At 41.3% G+C, this 23346-nt stretch overlaps 2 protein-coding genes across 11 annotated transcripts in view; one reads left to right on the top strand and one right to left on the bottom strand.

Annotated features, from left to right (window-relative positions):
• The window catches only part of LOC125448173 (cysteine/serine-rich nuclear protein 2-like), a 56069-nt gene extending 40619 nt beyond the window's left edge, over positions 1-15450 (bottom strand). For 2 of the 6 annotated variants that reach the window (XM_048523259.2, XM_048523258.2), the window contains exon 1: positions 15065-15418. The gene's annotated coding sequence lies outside the window, so the exon portion shown is untranslated. Of the gene's footprint in view, positions 1-8717; positions 8878-15064 lie in introns of all 6 variants that reach the window. The other 4 variants (XM_059643317.1, XM_048523257.2, XM_048523263.2 and 1 more) reach the window with 4 other exon arrangements.
• The window catches only part of LOC125448172 (uncharacterized), a 34854-nt gene continuing 26480 nt past the window's right edge, over positions 14973-23346 (top strand). For 2 of the 5 annotated variants that reach the window (XR_007246664.2, XM_048523251.2), the window contains exons 1-3: positions 15499-15734; positions 15894-16059; positions 19256-19466. Coding sequence is in view for 4 of the 5 variants with exons in the window: in XM_048523251.2 (XP_048379208.1) it covers positions 15673-15734; positions 15894-16059; positions 19256-19466 (439 nt within the window). In the remaining variant the exon portion in view is untranslated. Of the gene's footprint in view, positions 15329-15498; positions 15735-15893; positions 16060-19255; positions 19467-23346 lie in introns of those variants that run through there. The other 3 variants (XM_048523255.2, XM_048523254.1, XM_048523252.2) reach the window with 3 other exon arrangements.

Below are 23346 nucleotides of genomic sequence, written 5' to 3'. Positions count from 1 at the left end.
TCTAATTTTCATCTCTTTCCAAATCACTTTCATGATATTTCACTACTAACATGCGTTTTAATCATTTTGCGAATATTCAATTCACACGCTGCATGTGGCTGTAATGGTAAACTGGCAGCCCCAAGAACCTCCGTGATGTCGAGGGCCAGTCTTACATAAAGAGATATTTTTAGCAAAGAAAATATGCTACGGGTACGAGATAAAGAGGCCAAAATCTTTCTTTTGCTGCTTTTGCATTCCATGTAAAATTGAATTGGTTCCCAGGAAGGGAATCATAAGATTGAGACATTGGTAGAATAGGAGCCGACACAGGTCGGCAACGACAGGTAGTGGGCGAATGCAATTTGTTGCAAATTGAAATTCAGGCACAATTTTGCATGAGTTCAAATTCCTGGACAGTGGAAATCTGGGAGGGCAGCCCGGAAAATCACTGGAAGCGTCAAATGTGGTGGCACTACAAGCGTTGAAGCAATTTCAACAGCATGGGTTAAAATAGTCCTGTTCCTCTGCTACTTGGCCTGCTGTGTTCATCCAGCTCTACACCTGGTTATCTCTAAACATAACAGTAAACAGGATAGGATTAGCCCATGGAAACAAAAAAATTTAGCACGACAGTTGACTGTACACCTTCAATCTTGAGGCAAAATTGTAGTAAGATTTATTTTAAAACATTGGGATCCCCAGTCAAGTACATCACGAGCGGTCAGCCACTGAATCTGCTGTCCTTTTCTATCAGAAGGTAGGATGAGAAACAACAGGGCGTGTAAATAAAGCAGAATTCCTACAGTGTGGAAACAGGCATTTAGCCCACCATGTCCATGTCCACACAGACTCTCCGGACAGCATCCCACTCAGACTCATCCCTGTAACCCTGTGTGACCCATGGCTAATCCACCCAACATATACATCCCTAGACAGTAAGGGGTAATTTAGCATGTCCAATCCACCTACCCTGCACATCTTTGGACTGTGGGAGGAAACTGGAGCACCTGGGGAAAACCCACGCAGACACAGGGAGAACATGCAAACACAGACAGTTGCCCGAGGATGGAATCGAACCCAGGTCACTGGCGCCGTGTGAGGCAGCAGTGCTAACCACTGAGCCCCACGCTGGCTCATAAGTTGGTCACCTACCCTCCACAGCAGCTTAGACAATAAGCCAAAGACATTATTGTGAATGGACCAATTTCTGATCTAAGAAGTTGATGCCTTTCTCAAAACACTGTTCAATTTCACTGAAAAGATGGGTTCCTCAGATTGTACCAACACAACTGTTTTATTTAAGAGAAATATTTTGGATATCAAACACCTGCATTGCTCCACATCCCAGATACATTGGTAATTGCTGAGAAGAGATTAGATTCAGAGGATGAAAAATGCTGATATTGTATATACCCCTTTGGAGCATAAGTGTAAGTCTTCTTTGGGTTGATGTAGCATGTCAGCATGAATAAATGGTCACAAGTTTATGAATCCTTGTCCTGTTTGTGACAAAGAAAAATGCACCATCTTCTTCTTTGTTGTCTATGACAATGTAACTGAGCAAGGGCACATAAGAACTGGGAACAATGTCACATGACTTTGCTTAGTCACCAGCGTAAAAGGAAAGAACTGAAGCATTCCTATTGATTTGACAGATTATCAAATAGCTCAGCACATTAACAAGCGGACATTTGCTGTGGGATCAGGACATGGTATTGACCTCAGTTCTGGATGTCTCATTATCCCGGCTTATGCTTTGAGAATGAATAAAATTATAGGCGAGTTACATGTTTGGATGGTCCACAATTACTCAACTTGTTTTTAGAGTGGCTTTAAATCTGTCTCAAGATAATGGACTGCACCCAGCGTGTATCACTCATCTATTTGAACATCGTCAGTTACAGCAGCTGAGGCTAATTCAAGAGTGGCAGTCCCTTCTACAGCTGGTACAGATGAACCAATGAGATTTTCATTCTGCTGCACTCCTTTCCACTATCCGGTCATTTCCTTCGTTCTCTGGTTAGCAGGGAAAATTTCCCTTGCGTCGATTCTCAATCCCAGTCAACTTGGAGTCTTGTTTAGAGATGTCCTTACACCACATGTTTCTATAGCGAGCTCACCACAGGGTATGTCTTTGAGAATGTGGCCATCATCCATTCAGCTCGTGACCCAGCTCTCAAAGCTGCTACTGACTTAAGGGTGAAAAATCTGGGATCCTAGAACGCTGGGGGATTTCCACATTTGGCAGTCTGAGATACCAAATATTCCCCAGGAGGCAGTGCAGGTGGAAGCTATTCAGGCTTGTTTCTTGGGATACCAGCATGGTGCCAAACAGCAATGCATCCACTACACATGTTGGTCTTGGCACAGTCTTGCCAAGCTGAACAGCTTGCCACCAGCTCTCATGCAGATAGACACCCTCATTGAGGCACCAAACACACAAAAGCAACATAGAGAAAGATAGGTCAAACAGTTGGAAGTCACAGACCTGCCTTACTCTACTACCAACATTAAACAGCATTTCTGAAGGCAGGTCAAGGCCTGAAATGTCAGCCTTCCTGCTCCTCTGATGCTGCTTGGACTGCTGTGTTCATCCAGCTCTACACCTTGAGATCAGCCTTCTATTCTGCTTCATTTTAACTCACAGAAGTGCGCATGTTCTTGTGGAAAAAAGTAGTGCGCAAGAGTCCAAATGGGATAGGTGACATTGTTTCACTAACCTTCTGTTCAAAATGAGCATAAAATGCATTGAGCTAATCAGGTGGGAATGTACTGTTGTCTGCAATTCTGTTTAACTTCGCTTTGTAGTCCGTTGTGTCACATGGGCACCGGTTATTTGTGGCAAGGCCTATGTGGGGGGTCTGGGTCAAAAGCTTACATCAGGCTCCTATTTATTGATTACAGATCCACCTTCAACACCATAATTCCAAACAAATTCATCGCCAAACTCCGAGACTTAGGTCTCTGCTCCCTTAACTGGATCCTTCACTTCCTGACCCACAGACCGCAATCAATAGGAATCGATGACAACACCTCCTCCACAATAATCCTCAAGGCTGCATACTCAGCCCCCTGCTCTACTTGTGGCCAAATTCTGCCTCAACTGCATTTACTAGTTTGTTTCAACGTTGTTTGAGAGCTGACCTACAAAGTACAGCATTGTGTAAACATAACGTTAGCAAAACAAAAGGAGCTGGTCATTGACTTCAGGAAGCAGAATGGAGGGCACACCCTGCATCAATGGTGCTGAGGAGGAGATGGTCGAGAACATCAAGTTCCTGGGAATGATGATCAACATGTCCTGGTCCACCCATGTTGATGCAACAGTCAAGAAAGCACAACATCTCTCCTTCCTCCAGAGGACTAAGAAATTTAGCATATTCATAAGGATCAATTTTTATAGATGCACCATAGAAAGCATCCGATCTGGGTACATCACAGTGTGGCTTGTGAACTGCTCTTCCCAAGACTGCAAGAAACTATAGAGAATTGTGAACGCAGCACAGTCCATTACGCAAACCGACTTTCCATTAATTGACTCCATCAATATTTCCTGCTGCCTCAGGAAAGCAACCAACATAATCACAAAACCCTCCTCCAACCCAGTTATACCCTCCTCTACCTGACAGAGGATACAGAAGTTTGAATACATGTACAAATAGAAATCAAGAATAGCTTCTTCCCTGTTATCAGACTTTTGAATGGACCTTTTGAATGTTAATGTTGATCTCTCTTTCTCTGTATCTCCTCTGTGGCTGTAACTCTACGTTTTGCTCCCCGATGTACTTTTATGGTACAATCTACCTGTATAGTACATAAAACAGCACTTTTCACTATATCGTGGTACATGTAGTTGGACCAAAGGTCCTTTTCCATACTGCATGACTGTCTACATGACAATAATAAAATCAAATGGTCAGACATTTTCCACAACAATTTGAGGAGTTTCTCTCTGCGAATGAGATCAAAGGAGTTGGTGAGGTCCACGGGGGCATGTAGAGTGGTGTGCGCTGTCTGTGGCACTTCTCCCGTAACTGCCAAAGTGAGAAACTGAAACCTGTCGAATTGTAGCTCAGAAGCTGCATTGAGTCTCAGGATAGATGTCGGATGCCAGAATCTATACTAATCTAGTCACAGCAATGCAGGGAAAGACCTTCCCTGGAATACTTAATTACAGGCCCCAAAATCATTTTTTAAAAAAATACAAGATGACTGTATTTGCATTAAACATGTCTCAAGACAAACTTTTCCATCAGACAAAGCTCAGAGATGCTGTGACTTAGCTGGTTTTCCACTTTTGATGATTGTAGGTGGAATGCCATTGTTTCCTGGGCATTCACCTCTGGCAAGATGGTCAATGGCTTTCTTGAGCTCTACTACAGTGGGCTGTTGTCCAGCTGCAACAGGCAGGAAAATCATTAACGGCGCTGACAGCTTCTTTCGTGACAAGATTCTCCATTGGGGAGAGTTTGAGATTGTGCTCCAACTACCTTTCCATTTGCTTGTTCAGTTCATCAGGCATTAAGTTTATCAAACATTGACAATAGTTTTAAGCTAGTATCTACCCACCTTCAGCTGGTGAGGAACATTTTGAACAAAACGTGCCTATTGAAGGTAATCCACATCACTGGGGATACAGTGAACAGTATGGAGCAGGGACAGACAAATATCACAGCCACAAACACCCAGTAGCAATGCTCAAGAGGATTAGCTTGGATTCCTGGAAGTTGTGTGTAAATCATTGCTGGCCCTCAGCCACTAATCCCAATTCATTTACACTGGCGCCTGAGGTCTCCTTTCTTGCAGCTTTAGGATTCTGCTAGTTAAATCAGTTAAACTAGGCAGCATAAATGTACCAGTCACCTGGGGCTTGAACTCATCATACACCATGACAACGGGCTCTTCTGGCCTAGTGGTAGCAACCCTACCTCTGGATCAAGAGGCCCTGGTTGAAGTCCCACCTACTCCAGAGGTGTGACATAAGACCTCTGAAGAGGGTATTTAGAAAATATCCACGCCAAAACAAGTGTGGCTATCATCTCAGGTCTATCATTGCTGGTGGAGTTCAAAATGTTCTCTTGGCAAGTGCCAACTGCCTCCTTGTCATTGAGGAGCTCTCTTTGAGGTAGGGTGTCAAGTGTCTGGGCCATAGATTCTCTTGACAAGACTGAAGAAACCCCCACATCATGGATGTCCACAAGTGTTCAGACCTCCTACACACTTTCCACCTTTTGTTCTTTATCTTGAGAGTTTACTGTTGTATCACTGCCTTCAGAAATCTGTAGAACTGCCACTGAGCTGTAGAAGACTTTCCAGCCAATGAAAATGGTTAGGTCCTACTTTCAAACCTGTCACCACATTCCTGGATAGAGAGATCAGGGACCTCTTTGCACAGGCTATGCTGACCTTCAGGGTTTACCAAGCATTATCGACAAAGTGTAGTTCCTAGTGGCTGGAGGATGAGGTCAGCATGAAAAGACCATAAGATGTAGGCCATTCAGTCCATCAAGTCTTCCCTACCATTCAATGAGACCATGCTCAACTCCATTTTCCTGCCTTTTCCCCCATAACCCTCCATTCCTTTGATTAATAAAATCAGTCTTACTCTTGAATATATACTAATATCACCTCTAGTCCTAGTCTATCCCACAAGGGGAAACAATCTTACCACATCTACACTGCACTGAGGCTCTGAAATAAGCAGGGCGGTCTCCATGGGGCCTTTGAAGCCTTCAATGTTCATTTTTTTTGTGCATCGTTTCTTTTACCTTGGCTATTTGGAAGTTAGGCTGTTGGGGATGGCAAGAGGTTAGATAAGGCAGAAATGAGTGTGTACCTGTCATATCATTGGTGACGTGGACATCTGTGGCCCCTTGTTAGAGTTCATATTATCAGGCAAGTGCCATTGTTCACACCACTGGTGCTACCACAAAGTCTTGTGCTTGTTTCTCTCGCAGAACAGGGTTTTAGTTATGACAAGATCACATTCAAGATATTTCATCAGGAGGGAGACTGTTAGAAGTTGCTTTCTCTACCCCTTCCTTACCCATCACACTCTTCCAAAATTTTGTCCTTCCAGAGTACGATGTAGAAACCTCCAGAGGATCAGTTTGTCATCCATTAGGACTCAGGCTAGGGATTGTGTTCAGAATAGAATTCCTCCTTCGTCTTGTCCATTGACTCAACTGTAGGAGCATATGCACTGATGACAGCGACATGCCAATTCTGATGAGGGTCAGTTGGGTAGTCATGAGGCACAAGCAATAGACCAGGTTAGATGTAGAGGTGAATCCCTGCCATATTTGGAATGATTATTTGGAGCTTTGGATGGAGGTGAGGGGGGAGATGTAAGGGCAGATGAGGCACTTGGAAAGGTCAATGAAGGAGTCATGGAGTGAGACCCCCCTACGGAAAGTAGATAGGGGTGGGGACAAAAATATTTCCCACTGACCAATCTCTAATATTCCCTACCTGCATCACCTACCACCATCCAACTGACCTTCTCTCCCCCCCCCCCCCCCCCCAGTCTCACACACACCCTCCCCAATTTGAGCTCCCTTCCCCCTCCCCAGTCCTGAAGGTGGTCCAGACCCAAAATGTTGGCTTTCTTGGTCCTCAGATGCTGTCAGACCTGCTGTGTTACACATTTTATCAACTGACTTCATGCATCTGCAGTCCTCTCTATCAACTTGTTCCTTCAGTTGGCTCTCTCCTGCATATCTTACTTTGGGCAGCAAAATCGCTATGCTGCCAGAGTTCCCAAGCTAAAATAGCAGTTGGCACTCACTTCGGTCACTGTTGAAGTTGTCCATGAAGATCTTGCTTTTCTAGGCTCCAAACTTCATTTTGATGAGTGCAAGATGTTTGTGTGAGATTTTGAATGTACAACAGACTGAATAAGGCACTTCAGTGGCGACAGAGATAACATGGTGTACAGCTGGACGAAATCAGCAGAGGAGTAGGAAAGTTGATGTTTCAGGCGTAGACCCTTCTTCAGAAATCAATGGTGACAGCTCAGTTTTGGCAGTGCATTGGTTAGGGTAGGTGCATGAATTGTTGTTTGGGTTCCTCTTGACACCATGCTGCTCTAGATGTGTCCTTTCTTCTACTTCATTAGAGTATTCAGAATTGGACCATTAAATTTCATTTGGGGGCATGGGGGGGGGGGCATGGGGGGAGGTGTTCAGCTGCAAATTCCTCAACCTCTCAATGTAGGCAGCTCTTTTTGGAGGTGAATTTAAAAGGGATGAACAAGAAAACTCACGAAAACTCCTTGGACAACACATTCCAAATCCATGATCACTTCCATGCAGATGCACAAGGCTAACAGGCATATGGGAACACCAACATCTGCAAGCTCCCCTCCAAGCCACGCACTGTTCCTTCAGCATCACTGGGTCAAAATGCTGGAATTCCCTCCCTAATGAAATTAAGAGTCTCCTTGCACCACAGACTGCAGTGGCTCAGGAAGGCAGAGCACACCTTCAATGGCAACTAGGGATGGGCAATAAACGCTGACCCAGCCAGCGATGCCCATATCAGAGTGAATACGAAAGGCACTGGGGAGACAGGAGATGAGTTACCTGCTGCATCTCTGACCTGTTGTAGCTACAGTATTTACAGTTCAGTTTCTGGTCAATGATAATCCTCAGGATAAAAAACCAAAAGAACTGCAGAAGCTGTAAATGAGGAAGTCACCGGACTTGAAACGTTAACTCGGTTTTCTGCTCCACAGATGCAGCCAGACCTGCTGAGCTTTTCCAGCAACTTTGTTTTTGGTTTTGTTTTTATAATCCTCAGGATGTTGATAGTGAGTGACTCAGCAATAGTAATGCCCTTGAATGTCAACTGGAGATTGTTAGAGATGATCATTGCCTGGCACAATTGTTTTTTGCCACATGTCAAGTCTTGGTCAGTGCAAGGTCTTGGTGCATTTGGACACAGACTGCTTCTATTTCTAAGTAATAGCAAATGGTGCTGAATATTGTGCAATCATTGGCAAACACCCCTACACTTCTGACTTTATGATGGAGAGAAAGTCATTGATGAAGCAGCTGAAGATGGTTGCGCCCAGGACACGACCCTGCTGAGATGACTGACCTCCAACAACCACAACCAGCTTCCGTTGTGCTGGGTATTACTCCAACCAGCAGTTGGCCCTCAGTTCCCAGTGACTGTGGTTTTGCTGGGGCTCCTTGATGCTGCACTCAATCAACTGGTGAATTCAACCGCAGTCACTCTCACCCGAACCATTTGACTCATTTGTCTATTTTAAGGAGTCGAATTTAGAAAAGAATCTAACAGTGGAATGCAAACTGGATTACAATTACAATACTGTTTGGTTTTTAAACAGGTAAATTCATTAAGCATGAGCAGTTTACACAGTGAAGAAAAAACACTTGTTACTTTGGACAATCAAAGTAGTTCAGCCCCAGCACCTGATGAGGTGAAAAAGACTCAAATATCTCTGAACTGTTTTGGAGGCAATTTGCACACCTCAATTAAAAACACTTAAAAAAAAAAGCTACCCAGATTGGAAAAAACATCAATGCAGGGGCTTTTCTGAGGTGGTCCAACACAAACGCGATGAATAAATGTAGACAATCATTTCAATGTTTTATTAATTTAACAAGGACAAGCATCATCAGAAAAGATAGAAAAGGGACATGTATGGAGAGGTTACTCTTATCACTTATTCATTTCCATTTAAATGTACTTGACTATATTGACAGTACTTAACTGTGGAGTCACCCATTTTCCTAGCCAATGCTGGTGACATCGAGCGACCTGGACAGAGACATCACTAAGCTCGAGAATGTCAGCTGCCACTGATTTCATGCCTGCAGCTCAACAGTTGTTTATTCAACTCCCTCACACGACCAGGCTCAGCAATGTCTGTAAACCAAGCATTGAAGAAGTCGTCAGGGACTCCTATTAAAAACCAAATGAGCTCCAAGGTAAAATTTCAAGGCCTTTAAGCTCAAACAGAGCAAGAACCATTATATAGCCATTCTATTTCTGACATCCTACAATACAAATCTAAATGTTACACTCACTGGGTGGGGGTGGGGTCAGGGTACAAGGAACAAAGCTGATTATTTGTAACATAAATGCTCTCCAATAGAAAATACCAAAACCACTTCAGCCTCAAATCGAGGAATTGGTATACCAGCTTACTCTATCAACCAGATATTAAAGGGTCACACCTACACTTCAACACCAGAAAATAATGTTTCAATATAATGTCTTTGATCTGGACAGTAATGGATCAAGCAAATTTGAATATGGATTATACAAGACTTCGAGTCTAATCAGCAGGAATAGACAGATAGGTCCAATGTGGAGCTAGCCCAGAACAGGCACAAGAACATATCAAATACAAGCTGGAGCAGGCAGTACAGCCTTGAGCATACTCCACCATTCAATACAGTCGCAGCTTCACCTACGTTTTCCTGCCAGCTCCTCCACACTCAATTCCGAGACACCCAGAAAAGTCTCAGCCTTAAATATCTTCATTGATAACATATCTACAACCTTCTAGGATAGGTGATTCAAAAGATCCTCAACCCTTTCTCAATCCCAAACAATTGGTCCCTTATCCTGAGACCATGCCTCAGTGTTATAAATTCCTCAGAAATGGGAAACAAAACCTATGAAGCCCCCTCTCAATTTTGTACATTCCAATAAAATCACCTCATCCTTCATGCCAGATGGACAACTTACCCCAAACACTCATCTTAGAATCTGGTGAACATTCACTCTACCACCTCCAATGCAGGTGTTGTATATCTTTCTTTAACATATGGAAACTAAATATTACATACAATATTCCCAGTATGGTCTCACTAAATCCCTGCACAGTTGGAAAACAAGATTTCTTCGTCCAGGTATTCCAAATATCTTGTACAAAAGGTCATGTTTGTACTTATTCATTCATGGTTTGAGGGCACACTGGCTGGGTCAGCATTTATCGTCCACTCCCAATTACCTTTGAGAAGGTGATGATGATCCACCTTCTTGAGCCACACCACGTGCTGTAGGCTGATTCACAATGCCCTCAGGCATTGGCATTCCAGGATTTTGACCCAGTGACACTGAAGGAATGGTGAGTGACTTGGAAGAGAACTTCCAGGTTGTGGTGTTCCCATGTATCTGCTGCCCACATCCTTCTAAGTGGTAGACATCACAGGTTTGGAAGATGCTGATGAAGCAGCCTTGGCAAATTATTGCAGTGCATCTTGTAGATGGTACACATTGCTAGCATCATGCATTGGCTGTGGAGGAAGAGAACGTTGAAGGTGGTGGATGGAGCATCAATAAAGCAGATTGCTTTATCCTGGATGGTATTGAGCTTCTAAAGCTGTTGGAGCTGCACTCAGGCAAATAGGTGATATTTCATCACATTCCTAATTTCTGTCCTTAAGATGGCAGGCAGGCTTTGGGGTGGCAGGTGGTGACTTACTCACCATGTAACTGCTCACCTTTGATGTGCTCTTGTAGCCCGTGTTTACATGGCTAGGTAACCCTCAGGATGGTGACAGCTAGATTTCAGCATCAGTAATGTTTTTGAACACCAGTCATCATCTGCTGTGGTGGCTAATTTTGGAACTTAAAGAGCCCAGTTATTTTAACAAGTAATGCTGGAAAGAAAATCAGAGCTTTAAGGGACTAGACTATAACGTGCCAGAAAGTTCTTAATCTGATACTTTATTCGAAGAGTCTGCACAAGCAGGCTGTTCATATTGGTGCAAATTGTCTTCATTCAGTAATCTTAACTTAGTAGGTCAAGGGTCACAATTTTCAAATGCTTCTGGACTGTTACTCCTGACGCCTTTAATGTAAAATGTTGACTTGTTGCAGTGGATAAGGATTGCTTTTCTTTTGTAAGTTAATGGAATTTGACATTATTTAAATGGCCAAAGTGTGCAGCAGGAGGTTAGAAGTAGTAATCCTGGCACAGCACATTAAGTTAAACAGTTACTTGCTATGCTTTCTGACCCTTATACATCTTGCAACACAAGATGTGGACTTTAGTAAATGGATGCAACCATTCATGACAACCAGTAGGCTGAACAGCCAGTTCATGCCTGCATGCAACATAAACAGATTGAGGGGAGGGCACAGCAAGAGGCATTTCTCATCTTAAAATAAAGAGACATTGGTATGTTTTATTTCCTGTCTGAATCCAGGTGACAAAGAAACCAGATGCTCTCTAATAATTTAAGTGGCCGTAAAGAAGTCACTTAGTTTCCCTGCTCTGACCTAAGACATTCAATAGGTAGATAGATGTGTTAGGTTGCCAAAGTTGTTGAGGTGGTATTGATCCCACACATCAGATAAGTGGCAAGCTGCAATAATGATTCATTTGCAGAGATAATGGGAACTGCAGATCCTGGAGAATCCAAGATAAAGTGTGGAGCTGGATGAATGCAGCAGGCCAAGCATCTTAGGTGCACAGCTGACGTTTCAGGCCTAGACCCTTCATCAGAAAAGCCCAAAACGTCAGCTTTTGTGCTCCTAAGATGCTGCTTGGCCTGCTGTGTTCATCCAGCTCCACACTGTTATCTATGGCTCATTGGCAGGCTTTGTTTACAAACTGTACAGTATCATTTGTTTTGGTTAGCAATGAGTGTGATATTGTGCCTCATTTATTACTTTATGAGATGGTAGAGTTGCCTCTTCAACAGCACTCAAACTCAGCATTAAATTGCTATAGAATACAAATCATATTAATGGCTCTAATTCTTCATTCTGGGAACGTGCTGGCATTGAGCTCAGCCCTGACTGTGATGGCATGGTCCAAGGAAACTGGAGAATAAGTATTTGTCAGTATACACACACACACATTCCACTGCAGTTCCAAAGCACCAGATAGCACCAATATACTACTACAGTCCCACCTGAAGAGCATCATCGTGCTGATTCAAATGTTGAAAGCTGTTTGTCTTTCCATTGTATTCACGACAGATGGCTGGGGGACCTTCGAATGACAGGTTTCTTGTAACGGTCAGTGTTACAAAAGAGATGCAATTCCCCCATCACAAACAGCTGTGATATCTCACCTCCCACCATTCCTTGACCAAGGTTTTAGTCAGCTGTTTCACTATCCCCTTACCTGACTCAGTATCAAATTCTGTACTCTTGAAACAAATGGGTTCATTTTACTACAGTGGAGATGTCTACAGAAATGCAACTCGCTGTTGTGGCAGATAGAGCAAACATATTTAGACAATGAGCTTAGATAGCAAGAACTGCAGATGCTGGAGTCAGAGATAACAGTGTGGAGCTGGAGGAACACAGCAGGCCAGGCAGCAGAGGAGCAGGAAAGTTGAAGTTTCAGTTTGGGACCTTGTCTGCTTCAGAACGGAAGCCTCAAGGACTCAGTTCAGAAGAGGACACTTTTTCCTAGCAAGAGAACCAGTGTTTTCAGCTCAAATCAGAGGAACCAGTCACTTCAGAAGGGATTTCTAGTCTGCAGTTTCCAAGGCAGGAGAACCATAATAGAAATCTTTAAGTTGTTAGAACTGAAAATACTTTGGACATCAATGTGTCATACCAGTGGACTCAAAAAGGAATCATTGTAAAATAGTCTCAACAGTCTAAGGGAACAACAACTGGAAACCATTAGCTAAGTAAAGATTTAAAAAGCTGAGAAAGGAGCTATCTTTCCCTGGGATTGAGTCTCAGTAACAAATGATGTTGGAAAACAAATTGAAACTTTGTTTGACTTGGGAATGAAGATTTTTCTATCTTGTTCATCGGTGTAGCATTATTTGTTTTGCCTTTTGTGTAATGTTTTGTGGTTGGACAACATCTGCAGCCTTGTGTGAATGTGTTCAGTGACTAACCACCATATCAACTGATCAAAAAAAATTAAATATATCATCTGTCAAGCCAAGTTTCATTCTGGGATTGACTTGTACAATATTAGCATGAGGTAGGATCATGACTATAGGTCTCCCTTTGTTACCTTACACATCTTTCAGTCCTTTTACCACTATTGGGACTGTGTCTTCCACCATCTAGGCCCTACACTCAAATCCCTTCACTCCCTCCTCCTTAGAAGTCACTTCTGACCAAACTTTAAATCATCCTTACCAACCCCTGCTTCTTGGGTTTATTTTCTGCATTTTGTTGAGTAGCTTTGTTAATAAATACTTTGGGACATTCCTACATTAAAGACATCCTATAAAGGCAAATTGTTGATTTACATTCAGTTGCCAGCAGCTCATTTAACTTCTGGTTATACTTATTCACACAGAAATGTACTATCAATAACAAATCTGCTGAACATGATTTTACTTGTACTAGCTGTATTTAACCATTCAATGTGGAGGTTTAAATGCAGGCTAAGAGCTTCTCTGTGCTGGAGCACACTAGAAAAAAAACAATTGTGTCGGAGTTTTAGGAAAAAAGATAAGTATCAATTTACCCAGCCAAGTGAGCAATCTGCTGCCTAGTCTCGACTAAAATTAGTTTGAAACAAAAAAATAAAAATGCCTATGATCAGCATGTTTGCTTGGGGTGTGGGTGATGCTGGCAAGGCTGGCATTTATTACCCCTCACTAATTACTCTGGAAACTAGTGGACCCTCAAACTGCTGCAGTCTTTGTGACAATGGTGCTCCTGCAGCTGGCAGAAAAACCTTCCTTTTTACTTAGTTTTCACTTAGGAAGATGGAAGGCATTCTGGGCTCTCAGACAATCCAATACAATTTAATAAAATGATATTAATGGCCAGAAAGGATACAGCATTCTCAAGAAAATAGGTTGGAACAGAACAAGACAGTATAAAAATCCCACAAATGCATGGAATGCAATTTATTCCTAAACAAGTGACCCTGATTAGAAAATAGTAACTCTTGTAGATAAGCTTTCAGTTTCAATGGAAAAAAGTAACTGTAAAATATGATCCTTACATAAAAGATGGCAATAGTTCTGCAATCCCATGTAATAGCAAAACTAAATAATAGAAATGGTTGTAACACAGAAGGGAGCCACTCAGATAATTGAGCCAATGGTGAATCTCCATAACAGCAAATTACTATCCCCATTACCCTTCCCTTCTCCTGCATTTTCTTTCCCTTTCAGACACTTAACTAACTCTGAGAGAATTTCATTTTCATTTTTAAAAACCAGGCTCTTCCTAAACAGTCCTTTACTTCAGCAATTAAGTGCAGTATTAAAAGATGAACCTTATTTATGTTGTGTCCATTTTGTTTCCAGTGACAGTGTTACAATGGTGTGCTGCTCTTGAGCAGGAATCCATTATAAATCAAGCTCTTTACTAGGCTTGCCTGCATAAAACTTGGTTCATGAAAACTTTTTAACAACAGCTTTGTCAGAATAGAAAATATTAATCGCTTTACATAATTGAATACATAAAAATAAACCTCAAAGTGCACACTGCACTCCCACGATTTTTTAAACTGTTAAAATACAAAATATATTCAGAGAACAAGCAGATCTTGTGTAGCTGACTTTGATTTAGATAAATACTAAGTCACAATTCTAGTGTCTGGAGGGGTGGAGCGCAAGAGACTTAACACTTCCGTGCTAATTATTAAGTTGTTAATTTATATCAGAATGTTGTTGTGGATTTTAATAAAGCAGAACAAAAATTCTGCTTTGATAATAATGACATATACATTGTTCGGAGACACACACAGTGTAGCAAGTATTATCATTGGATGTGGTTATTTGCTGAATGTTTAACCACACCGTTTACGAGGTGTCACTAGAAGGGTACTCACTCTACATTCCAGTTTACCCGCTTCACTGGAACTGTGAGCGAGTTAGATTTTGACATTTGATCTGAACTAGTGGGTGAAGGGAAATACCTCCTAGAAATCTGCACGAGAAGCAATGAGAAGGAACTAGTATTTAACATGACATAATTCATCAACTGAGTATTGGCTCTGACGAAAATTTACCGGCGACTACCCCGGAAACTGCATCATAAACGGTGTCAAGCCCTGTTTATAGCCAGCCTAATCGTTGAACGGAAAATAGCGTTCTGCCATTCTTGTTAGTGACCGACCAACGATCATGCACAAACAAGAAAAAAAATCGCATTTCCCTACCTGAAATGTAGATTATAATCGGCAGTTTCCCTCCTATGTGAGTGCTGTACGGGTATTTAAATGGCGCTTGGTTGGGCGAGTCCTTTTTTTTTACCTCCACAACAGCTTTTCATACAAAATGCTATCAACCTTTTTTCCAAACAGAGTCGTATTAATGAAAAGGTTCTTTTTTAGCCGGTGGGGGTGTTTGGGTTTGCTGCGATCAAATGGAGGAAGTTAGCAGGCGACGGATTGGGTGCAGAAGGGGAGATGCTGCGAAGGAAGGTAACTAAGTTGGTGAAACTGACTTACCGCAGACCCCTGCTCTAACCAGCTACAATGTACCGACCTATCTATAACAATAGCCTCAGCGTTCCACAGCGCTGCTATTTATAGACATGACGCCGCCCGGGGACACAGAGCGCTTGCGTGGAGATGCCCAGTGCATCCCGGGAATTGTGGTTTGCTTTTCCCCTTGTTCTGACCATCAAGACTCCCCCATCTTCCTGTGCCCCCCAAAAAACCTACCTTTGATCTGCGCCCTTCTCACAAGAAGGGATGCGTTTGCCACAGTAACCTTCAGTTGTCGGTTTCAGTATCTATTCCAATTGACCCCGCCCGCGCCGACAATGAAATCCACACGGAACGTCCATGTCGATTTCCGATTACCGCCAGCGCGGCGTCAACCCAGGTAAACAATCGTTCATTCATGACACGTGGCTCAAGGTGCCAAAAGACAGGCATAAGAATTCACCTCACCTTGCTCACCCCACTTAAACGGGCAAAACGATTAAGGGGGAAAGTTATATATATGTTCTTGTAACTGGCTGAAGTTTTTTTTTGCCCTCAGTTTTCGATTTTGTTTTACGAACAGCATGGACAATAAAGAGGACATGAATAAGACTGACTCTGAAAGCACTATTCTGGTACCCAATGAGAGCGACATTGGCCTCTCTACGACAGTCCAACGAGCCATAGGAAAAATCGAGACCGCGCAGTTGGCGAGAGCAAGACAGGTAACAACACTTGTGTAGCAATGTAGGGCAAAATGTGGTCATTTATCAAAAGAGAGCACATCAGCAATTGCATGTCCCGTGCCCCCCGCCCAAAAGAAAAGTCACAGAAAAGAACGATTTCTGGCTGAGCGCTACATATGTTTGACGAAAACATCCAGTGCCAAAAGTAGAAGAGGTGCGGACATTTCACTGTCATTTTCGGTCCCACCGTGTCACTATAAATTATGAAATTGACCATGCATCTATACTTGAAACGTTAATCTATCTATATGTTTCGCTTCGCAGAGACTGACTGACCTACAATACATTTCTCGCAATTTTTGCCTTTATTTCAGATTTCTTCGGGTTTTTCATTTTGTTTACCCTCGATTTAGATCTGGGACCGGAATCTCAGTAGAAACATTGTATCCCAAAGCAGCGATCCTTGACAGGAAGAAAGCAGATAAGATGTTTATTGTACCAAGTGACGCTGCCCTGAAGGCTTTTCAACCTTGGCATTGACATTTATACACCTTACACGTTAAAACAGGTTTTCAGTTGGGAACAGTGATTCTCGGAATTAAAGCGCAAACAGTCCAAGTGCCAACACTTGTTCAGCGCACTGATCGCCTGTAGCCCAGGCCGAGAGTGGGTTAATCCAATGCGGGAGGTCCTGCCTTGATAGTACTGAGTCCTTTTTGACGCTGCCTGGGGTAAGCAAGTGGGAGTCAGGAAGATTAATATTGGTGACAGCAGTAAGTTCAGTAGAGAAGGTGGTGGAGGCAAAAATCCTCATAATATTTTTAAAATATTTAGATGTGCACTTGCAATGCCAAGGCACACAATGTTATAGACTAAGTGCTGGAAAAGGGGATTTGAATAGTTAGGTGATCAGAGATAATGGGAACTGCAGATGCTGGAGAATCCGAGATAACAAGGTGTAGAGCTGGATGAACACAGCAGGCCAAGCAGCATCAGAGGAGCACAAAAGCTGACGTTTTGGGCCTTGACCCTTCATCAGAAAAGCCCGAAACGTCAGCTTTTGTGCTCCTGAGATGCTGCTTGGCCTGCTGTGTTCATCCAGCTCCACACTTTGTTATCTTGAATAGTTAGCTGGTTGTTTTTTGACTGGTGCAGATGGGTCAAAGGGCCTTTTTCTGTGTTGTAATCCTCTATGATTCTATGACCGTATGATGAATATGCCCAAACATACAGAGACATAGACGGATAGATGCAAATAAACAGACACACATGTACAGAAACAGACATACACATACACACACACACACAAACACGGGCAGATAGATTAACACACATTCACATACAGAAACACATACATCTGGGAGAAGTGATGGCCCAGTGGTATTGTCACTGAGCCATTAACCTGGGGTCTTGGATTCAATGTTGCCATGGCAGCAGTTTGATTTCAGTAACAATCTAGAATTTAGAGTCTATAGTTGGAAAAACCCACCTGGTTCACTAATGCCCTTTATGGGAGGAAACTGCCGTCCTTGTCTGGACCAAATGTGACTCCAGACCTATAGCAAAGTGGTTGAGTCTTAACTGTCAGCTGGGATGGGCAATAAATGTTGGGTTAGCCAGTGATGCTGTTATCTTTATGAACTTTTAAAAGACCACTTGAACATGTTTACACACATGCAGAGACATGGACAGACACACACATACAGAGATAAGAACAAACAGACTCGGTGACATGGCAGATAGACACATACATACAGAGATCAATATAAACAGACTACACATGTATACAGAGACATGGGCAGTCAGACATATAGATACACACAAATACAGGGATTCAAACAGACAGACAGACATGTACACATGCAAACAGAGACACAAACAAACAGACACACATACAGAGAATCAGACAGACAGACATACACCGAAAATGTGACGGCAAGTTTTAGTGAATAACCTGAATTTGAACTTGTTGGCATTTTATCAAGTCCTGACACTGGAACTGTATTTTTAAGAAAAACAGGAATGTGTGACATGCTTTTCCTAATTTATGGAGGCTGAAATTGTCAGTCACGGAGTTGATGCAACACCTCATTGTGCTCTCCATATGTATTGTATGCAACACTGACTTTTTTTTAAAAATGTGAATGATATTTGTGGAGATTGTTGCCAGGGCAAAACTTCACATTCTAAAATTGCCATTATTTAGAGCCCTTTTGTTGTCTGTGGTCATGGCAACCAGTTGTCACTGTGGCAGACTGTTTGAAACAAAATTAGACCATTTTCTCTGAAGTGTTTTTAACTTGGTGATTCATTTGGAATTTTTATATTAAATTGTTCTTGAGATGTAGGCGGCATTCCTGACAAGGCTGGTGTTTATTGCCCATCCCTAGTTGGCCAGAGAGGTGTTAGGCCTTCTTGAACTACAAATAGAATTTTCAATACAAATGAGTGACTTGCTAATCTTAGTTTTATGTAATGTGTATATGACTGAATTACATTTATCTTATTACATGTATGTATGTTTGGAACACAGATTGACTGGGGAACAGTTTTCAGTTCTGGCTAGGACAAAGGATTAACAAATTATTTGTATTTACAAAGTTTCTTACATTTCGTACTGCGAGCAGTTGACTGTCAGGAGCCATTGAGTGTGGAATGTATAGGTCAGAACCTTAGTGCCACACAGCACTACAAGTTGCCAGGAAGCCCTGAAGATTCAAATGACTAAAAATATTTCCTATTATTATTCAGTATAGCAGTGCTGAGCTCTTTACTTTGATTGGAAACTCTTAGTAATGGGGAAGAGCTGACTTGATGGTGTTTGTAGGAAAATTTCCTCCAGTGACCTTGACAATATTTATCCTGCAACCAAAATCATAAAAAAGTCTAATTGTTTATTTTGTTGCTGTTTGGAGATCTTGTTGAAGACAAATTGACTGCAGCATTTTCTCACTTCACAATGGTAACTACACTTCAACAGTACTTCAATAACTTTAAATCACTTTGGCACATTCTTGAGGCCACGAAAAGCACTATATATAAAAAAGTCTTCATTTTTTCCTTCATTAAGATACATTTACTTTGTACAGTAAGGATGTAGATAGGGCAAAATAAGTGATTTGTGTCTTTTAGAACTATTTGACATTTCCAAACATAATTGCAATTTTTTTGAAACTACTAACTTGCTTGAATAGCTTTTTAATTTTTGATCTTTTCTTTTAATATTTGCCAACAGGAAGTTGCAGAACGTTTGAAGGACATTCTGGACAAAGTGAATTTCGCTTTGAGCCATGCAAGATTTGACCACCAGCAAGTGCCAAAAATCACCTTAACCCATGAAAAAAAGGAAAGGGAATGGTTGATAGATACAATCACTGAATTTGCAACTGGCAACAGCACCAAAGAGGAAATCTTAAAGTTTATTCTACAATGGCTATCGGACAGCAGTATGCAGTTTATTATAAACTAATTGATCTCCACTGGCGTTAGGCACTGAATGGGGCAAATTGTAATCTAACTCCCCCATTTTGAGAAGCAGAGAAGTGGAGTAGATTGAAGCATAGGACTTTCTCTGCTGAGGTGTTGGGTGGTCCAAAACAAGATATTTCAGCACTACAGCTAGTGGGAGGGTATAATTACAGTGCAATTTATTCATAAGTGCACATTCATTGTAAATGTAGACATAGGAATTTATAATAGGAAAGGTTGACAAAATTTTAACAAAAATCTGATGAGGAAGTAAAGCTTTGTACAGAGGAAGTGTGCATAAATCTAAGATTTTTGATACTATTAAAATTAGTGCATTGAATATAGAATATTAGGGTCTTAATTATTTGAATGTCCTAATGGGAATGTAAACAAGCAAAGAGGATTTCCAGGTCATCCCATCAACCTGGATCCAATTAGACCATCTATTATAGTCTCCATTACAATTCTCTTGCTCTCTGCTGGATATGGGCCAGACATAGTTTTGATTCAAACACTTCAGCAGTGAGTATTTATAACACAAGGTGACAATCTAAACAACAAGGCAACACTTAATAAAACTGTGTTATCCAGTGGGAAAGTACGGTTTTTGTACTCTGTGCAAACTCGTGTGAAACAAGTTTGATTCCAGGTCTGTGTTGCATTGTGTCTCACAGCATTCATAGCACCACAATTCAATTACTTATGAGGCCTAATCAGCCAGTGTTCTGTTGCTACTCAGCAGCTCTTGATGGAAAGTACTCACATATGGATATCCAGTAAGAACAGCATCATAGTCAAATGACTAAATTTCATTAATTGTCAAAAAGCAGACTGATTTTTAAAAAATAATAATTTAAAAAGAGGGATACATTAGATGTAGGATTTTTTTTTCCAGGGTACTTTGGCATTGCTGGCAAGGTCTGAATTTGTTGTCTGTCCTGAATTGCCCTTGAAATGGGTGGCTTGCTGGGCTGTTCAGAAGGCAGTTAAGAATCAACGACATTGTCATGGGTCGAGAGTCATAGGTAGGTCAGACCAGGTACGGGCCACAACCTTCTTTCCCTAGAGGGCATTAGTGAAATAGGTGGATTTTTGCAGTAGTTTCCTGGTCATCCTTACTAAGACTAGTTTTATAATTCCAAATTTTATTAATTGAATTTAAATTCCAGCAGTAGTGGTGGGATTTGCACCTATGTCCCCAGAACAGCCGTTGGGTCTCTTGATTACTGGTCCAATAACACTACCAAGATGCTATCACCTCTAATATTCTGATCTTTCTCATTAATTTGCATATTAGAACAATTCACATTTTAGGCATGCGTTTAACTGGAGTTACCTGCAGGTTCCAAGGTATTTGTAGGCCTAATTTTAAGAATTATTCGCTCATGTTTGTCAAATGGATTTTCATGATTTTATTTTTGCCATACAACTCAAGCACATTATCAAGATTTGAAAGTATTTGATTTATAATGCAACAATTGTATCCATACAAAGCCAAATTATTTCGCATGAACAGAATTGGAAATACACCTTCAGATGTATCAGACGTAGAGCATTTAATGTTTAATATATGTATTTTGACATTTGCCTGGGACTGGAATGATGCCTTTAGGTGTGCAATCTTGGATGAAATCAGCCCTTACAAATACCCAAAATCTGTTTCAAAATGGTTGAAAATGTACTTAACGCGGTTTAAAAATTTAGATTAAGCATTTTTGTACAGTTTCACATTACTACGGTGTACATTAACATTAATTAACCAGGCACCACAATTTCTCACTTTAAGTGATATTTTACTGAACCAGTACTTGGTCCTGACTGTTCTAATAACAGGATATTAGCTTGGAGTTGGCATTTTGCCCTAATACCCGCTGATTTCATCCACTTTGGACCTAAAAATTATAATCTTCTAAAGATGAAAAACTAGGAACAATTCACTTCCAAAGAGACTTCAGTGGCCAGATATATAGATCATTAAAATGTTATAAACAGGTGCATAATTTAATCAAAAAAGTAAATACAATGCTGGTTTTCATATCTAGAAATCCAAGTACAACAGGCTAAAGTCTCAGTTCAGCTATATGAAGCCCTATTTAGATCATACTGGTGAGTCACTCTTGATAGGGCACCTTAGGATATTGGCCTTAGAGGGAGTGCTGTGTGGATCTATTGAAATGATACCTGGATGTGTTAAACTGCAAGGAGAGATTACATAAACTAAGGTCGTCTTCCCTGGAATTTCAAAGGTTAAGGGATGCTTTAATCAGTTTTTAAAGTATTAAGGGGAAGAGATTGAGTTGAGAGAAACTAGTTCCAAGGGTTAGGCATTCAAGAACTAGGGAGCGCAGTCTAAAAATCTGAGCAAGACCTTTCAGGTGTGAAATTAGGAAACAAATCTATGCAGGAAGGGTGCTAAAAGTTTTGAACTCTCCACCATAAACAGCAATTGATACTGGGACAATTGTTCATCTAATGTCAGAGATTGATAGGTTTTTGCTAAACTAAGGTCTTCAGAGATATGGGGCAAATGTGGGTTTGAGGAGTCAGGTTACAGATAGTTCACCATTCAGTGAAATTGTGCTGACTGAAGAGGCCGAATGGCTTCCTCCTGTTCCTATAACAATCACTTCTAATGACATGCTGATTAAAAATGTTGGCTGCAGAGCCAACATGGTTTTGTTAAAGGAAAGTCATGTTTACCTTATTTATTGGAGATTTTTGAAGAAGCAACTTGTGTAAAGGGGAACCAGTGAGTATTGTATTTTGATTTCCAGAAAGTGTTTCATAATCAAAAGTTATTGTGGAAAATAAAAGCTCATGATGTAGGGGGATATCATATTGGTTTGGATAGAAGATTGGCTGACTAACAGGAAGCAGAGGGTAGGAATGAATGGGTCTTTTTCAGACTAACAGGATGTCACAATGTGGTGTACAACAGAAGTTGGTGCTGGGGCATCACATGTTAGAATTTATACAAATGATTTGGATGAAGGGATGAAAGGCACGGTAACTAAATTTGCTTGTGACACAAAGATAAATAATAAAGTAAGTGTGAAGACGACATAAAGAGCCTACAAAGGGATATAGATAAGGGAATGGGCAAAGATCTGGCAAATGGAGTACTATGTGGGAGAATGTGAAACTGTCTATTTTTGGCAGAAAAAAAATTAAGGCGCTAAGGTTTTGGAATAATAAGGCATATTATCTAAATAGTGAGAGGACACAGAACTCTGAGATGCAAAGAGACCTGGGCGTCCTAGTGTATGAATCACAGAAGGTTAGTATGCAGGTCCAACAAGTAATAGGGAGTACTAATAGAATGTTGTGTTTTGTTGTGAGGGGAATTGACTGCAACAGTAGGAAGGTCATGTTTCAGTTATACAGGGCAATGATGAGACCACATCTGGAGTATTGTATACAGTGCTGGTCATCATATTTACAGAAGGATGATAATGCTTAGGAAGTAATTCAGAGAAGGTTTACCATACTAATACTGGGAATGAGCAGATTGCCTAATGAGGAAAGACTAGACCAATATCCTGTGGAGTTTAGTGGAGTCAATGACTTAATTGAAACATATACTATCCTGAAGGGACTTAACTGGGTGGTTCTGGAGAAGGGTGTTTCATCTTGTGGGAAAATCTAGAATTAGGGGTCATAGTTAAAAAATGGTAGGGGGATGATGCCCATTTATAACAGATGATAAAACATTTTTTTCTCTGAGGTTTGTGAGTCTTTGTGATGCAGTGGATGCAGAATTTTAAAACATTTTTAAGGCAGAGCTAGAGAGATTCATGATTACCAAGGGAATGGAAGATTATTGGGGATACAGGGGAATGTAGAGTTCAGGTTAAAATC

The sequence above is a fragment of the Stegostoma tigrinum genome, chromosome X (genome assembly GCF_030684315.1).
Source record: "Stegostoma tigrinum isolate sSteTig4 chromosome X, sSteTig4.hap1, whole genome shotgun sequence".
Lineage (NCBI taxonomy): Eukaryota > Metazoa > Chordata > Chondrichthyes > Orectolobiformes > Stegostomatidae > Stegostoma > Stegostoma tigrinum.
Note: the sequence above shows the minus strand (reverse complement) of the source record. Positions and strands in the feature narration are given on the sequence as shown.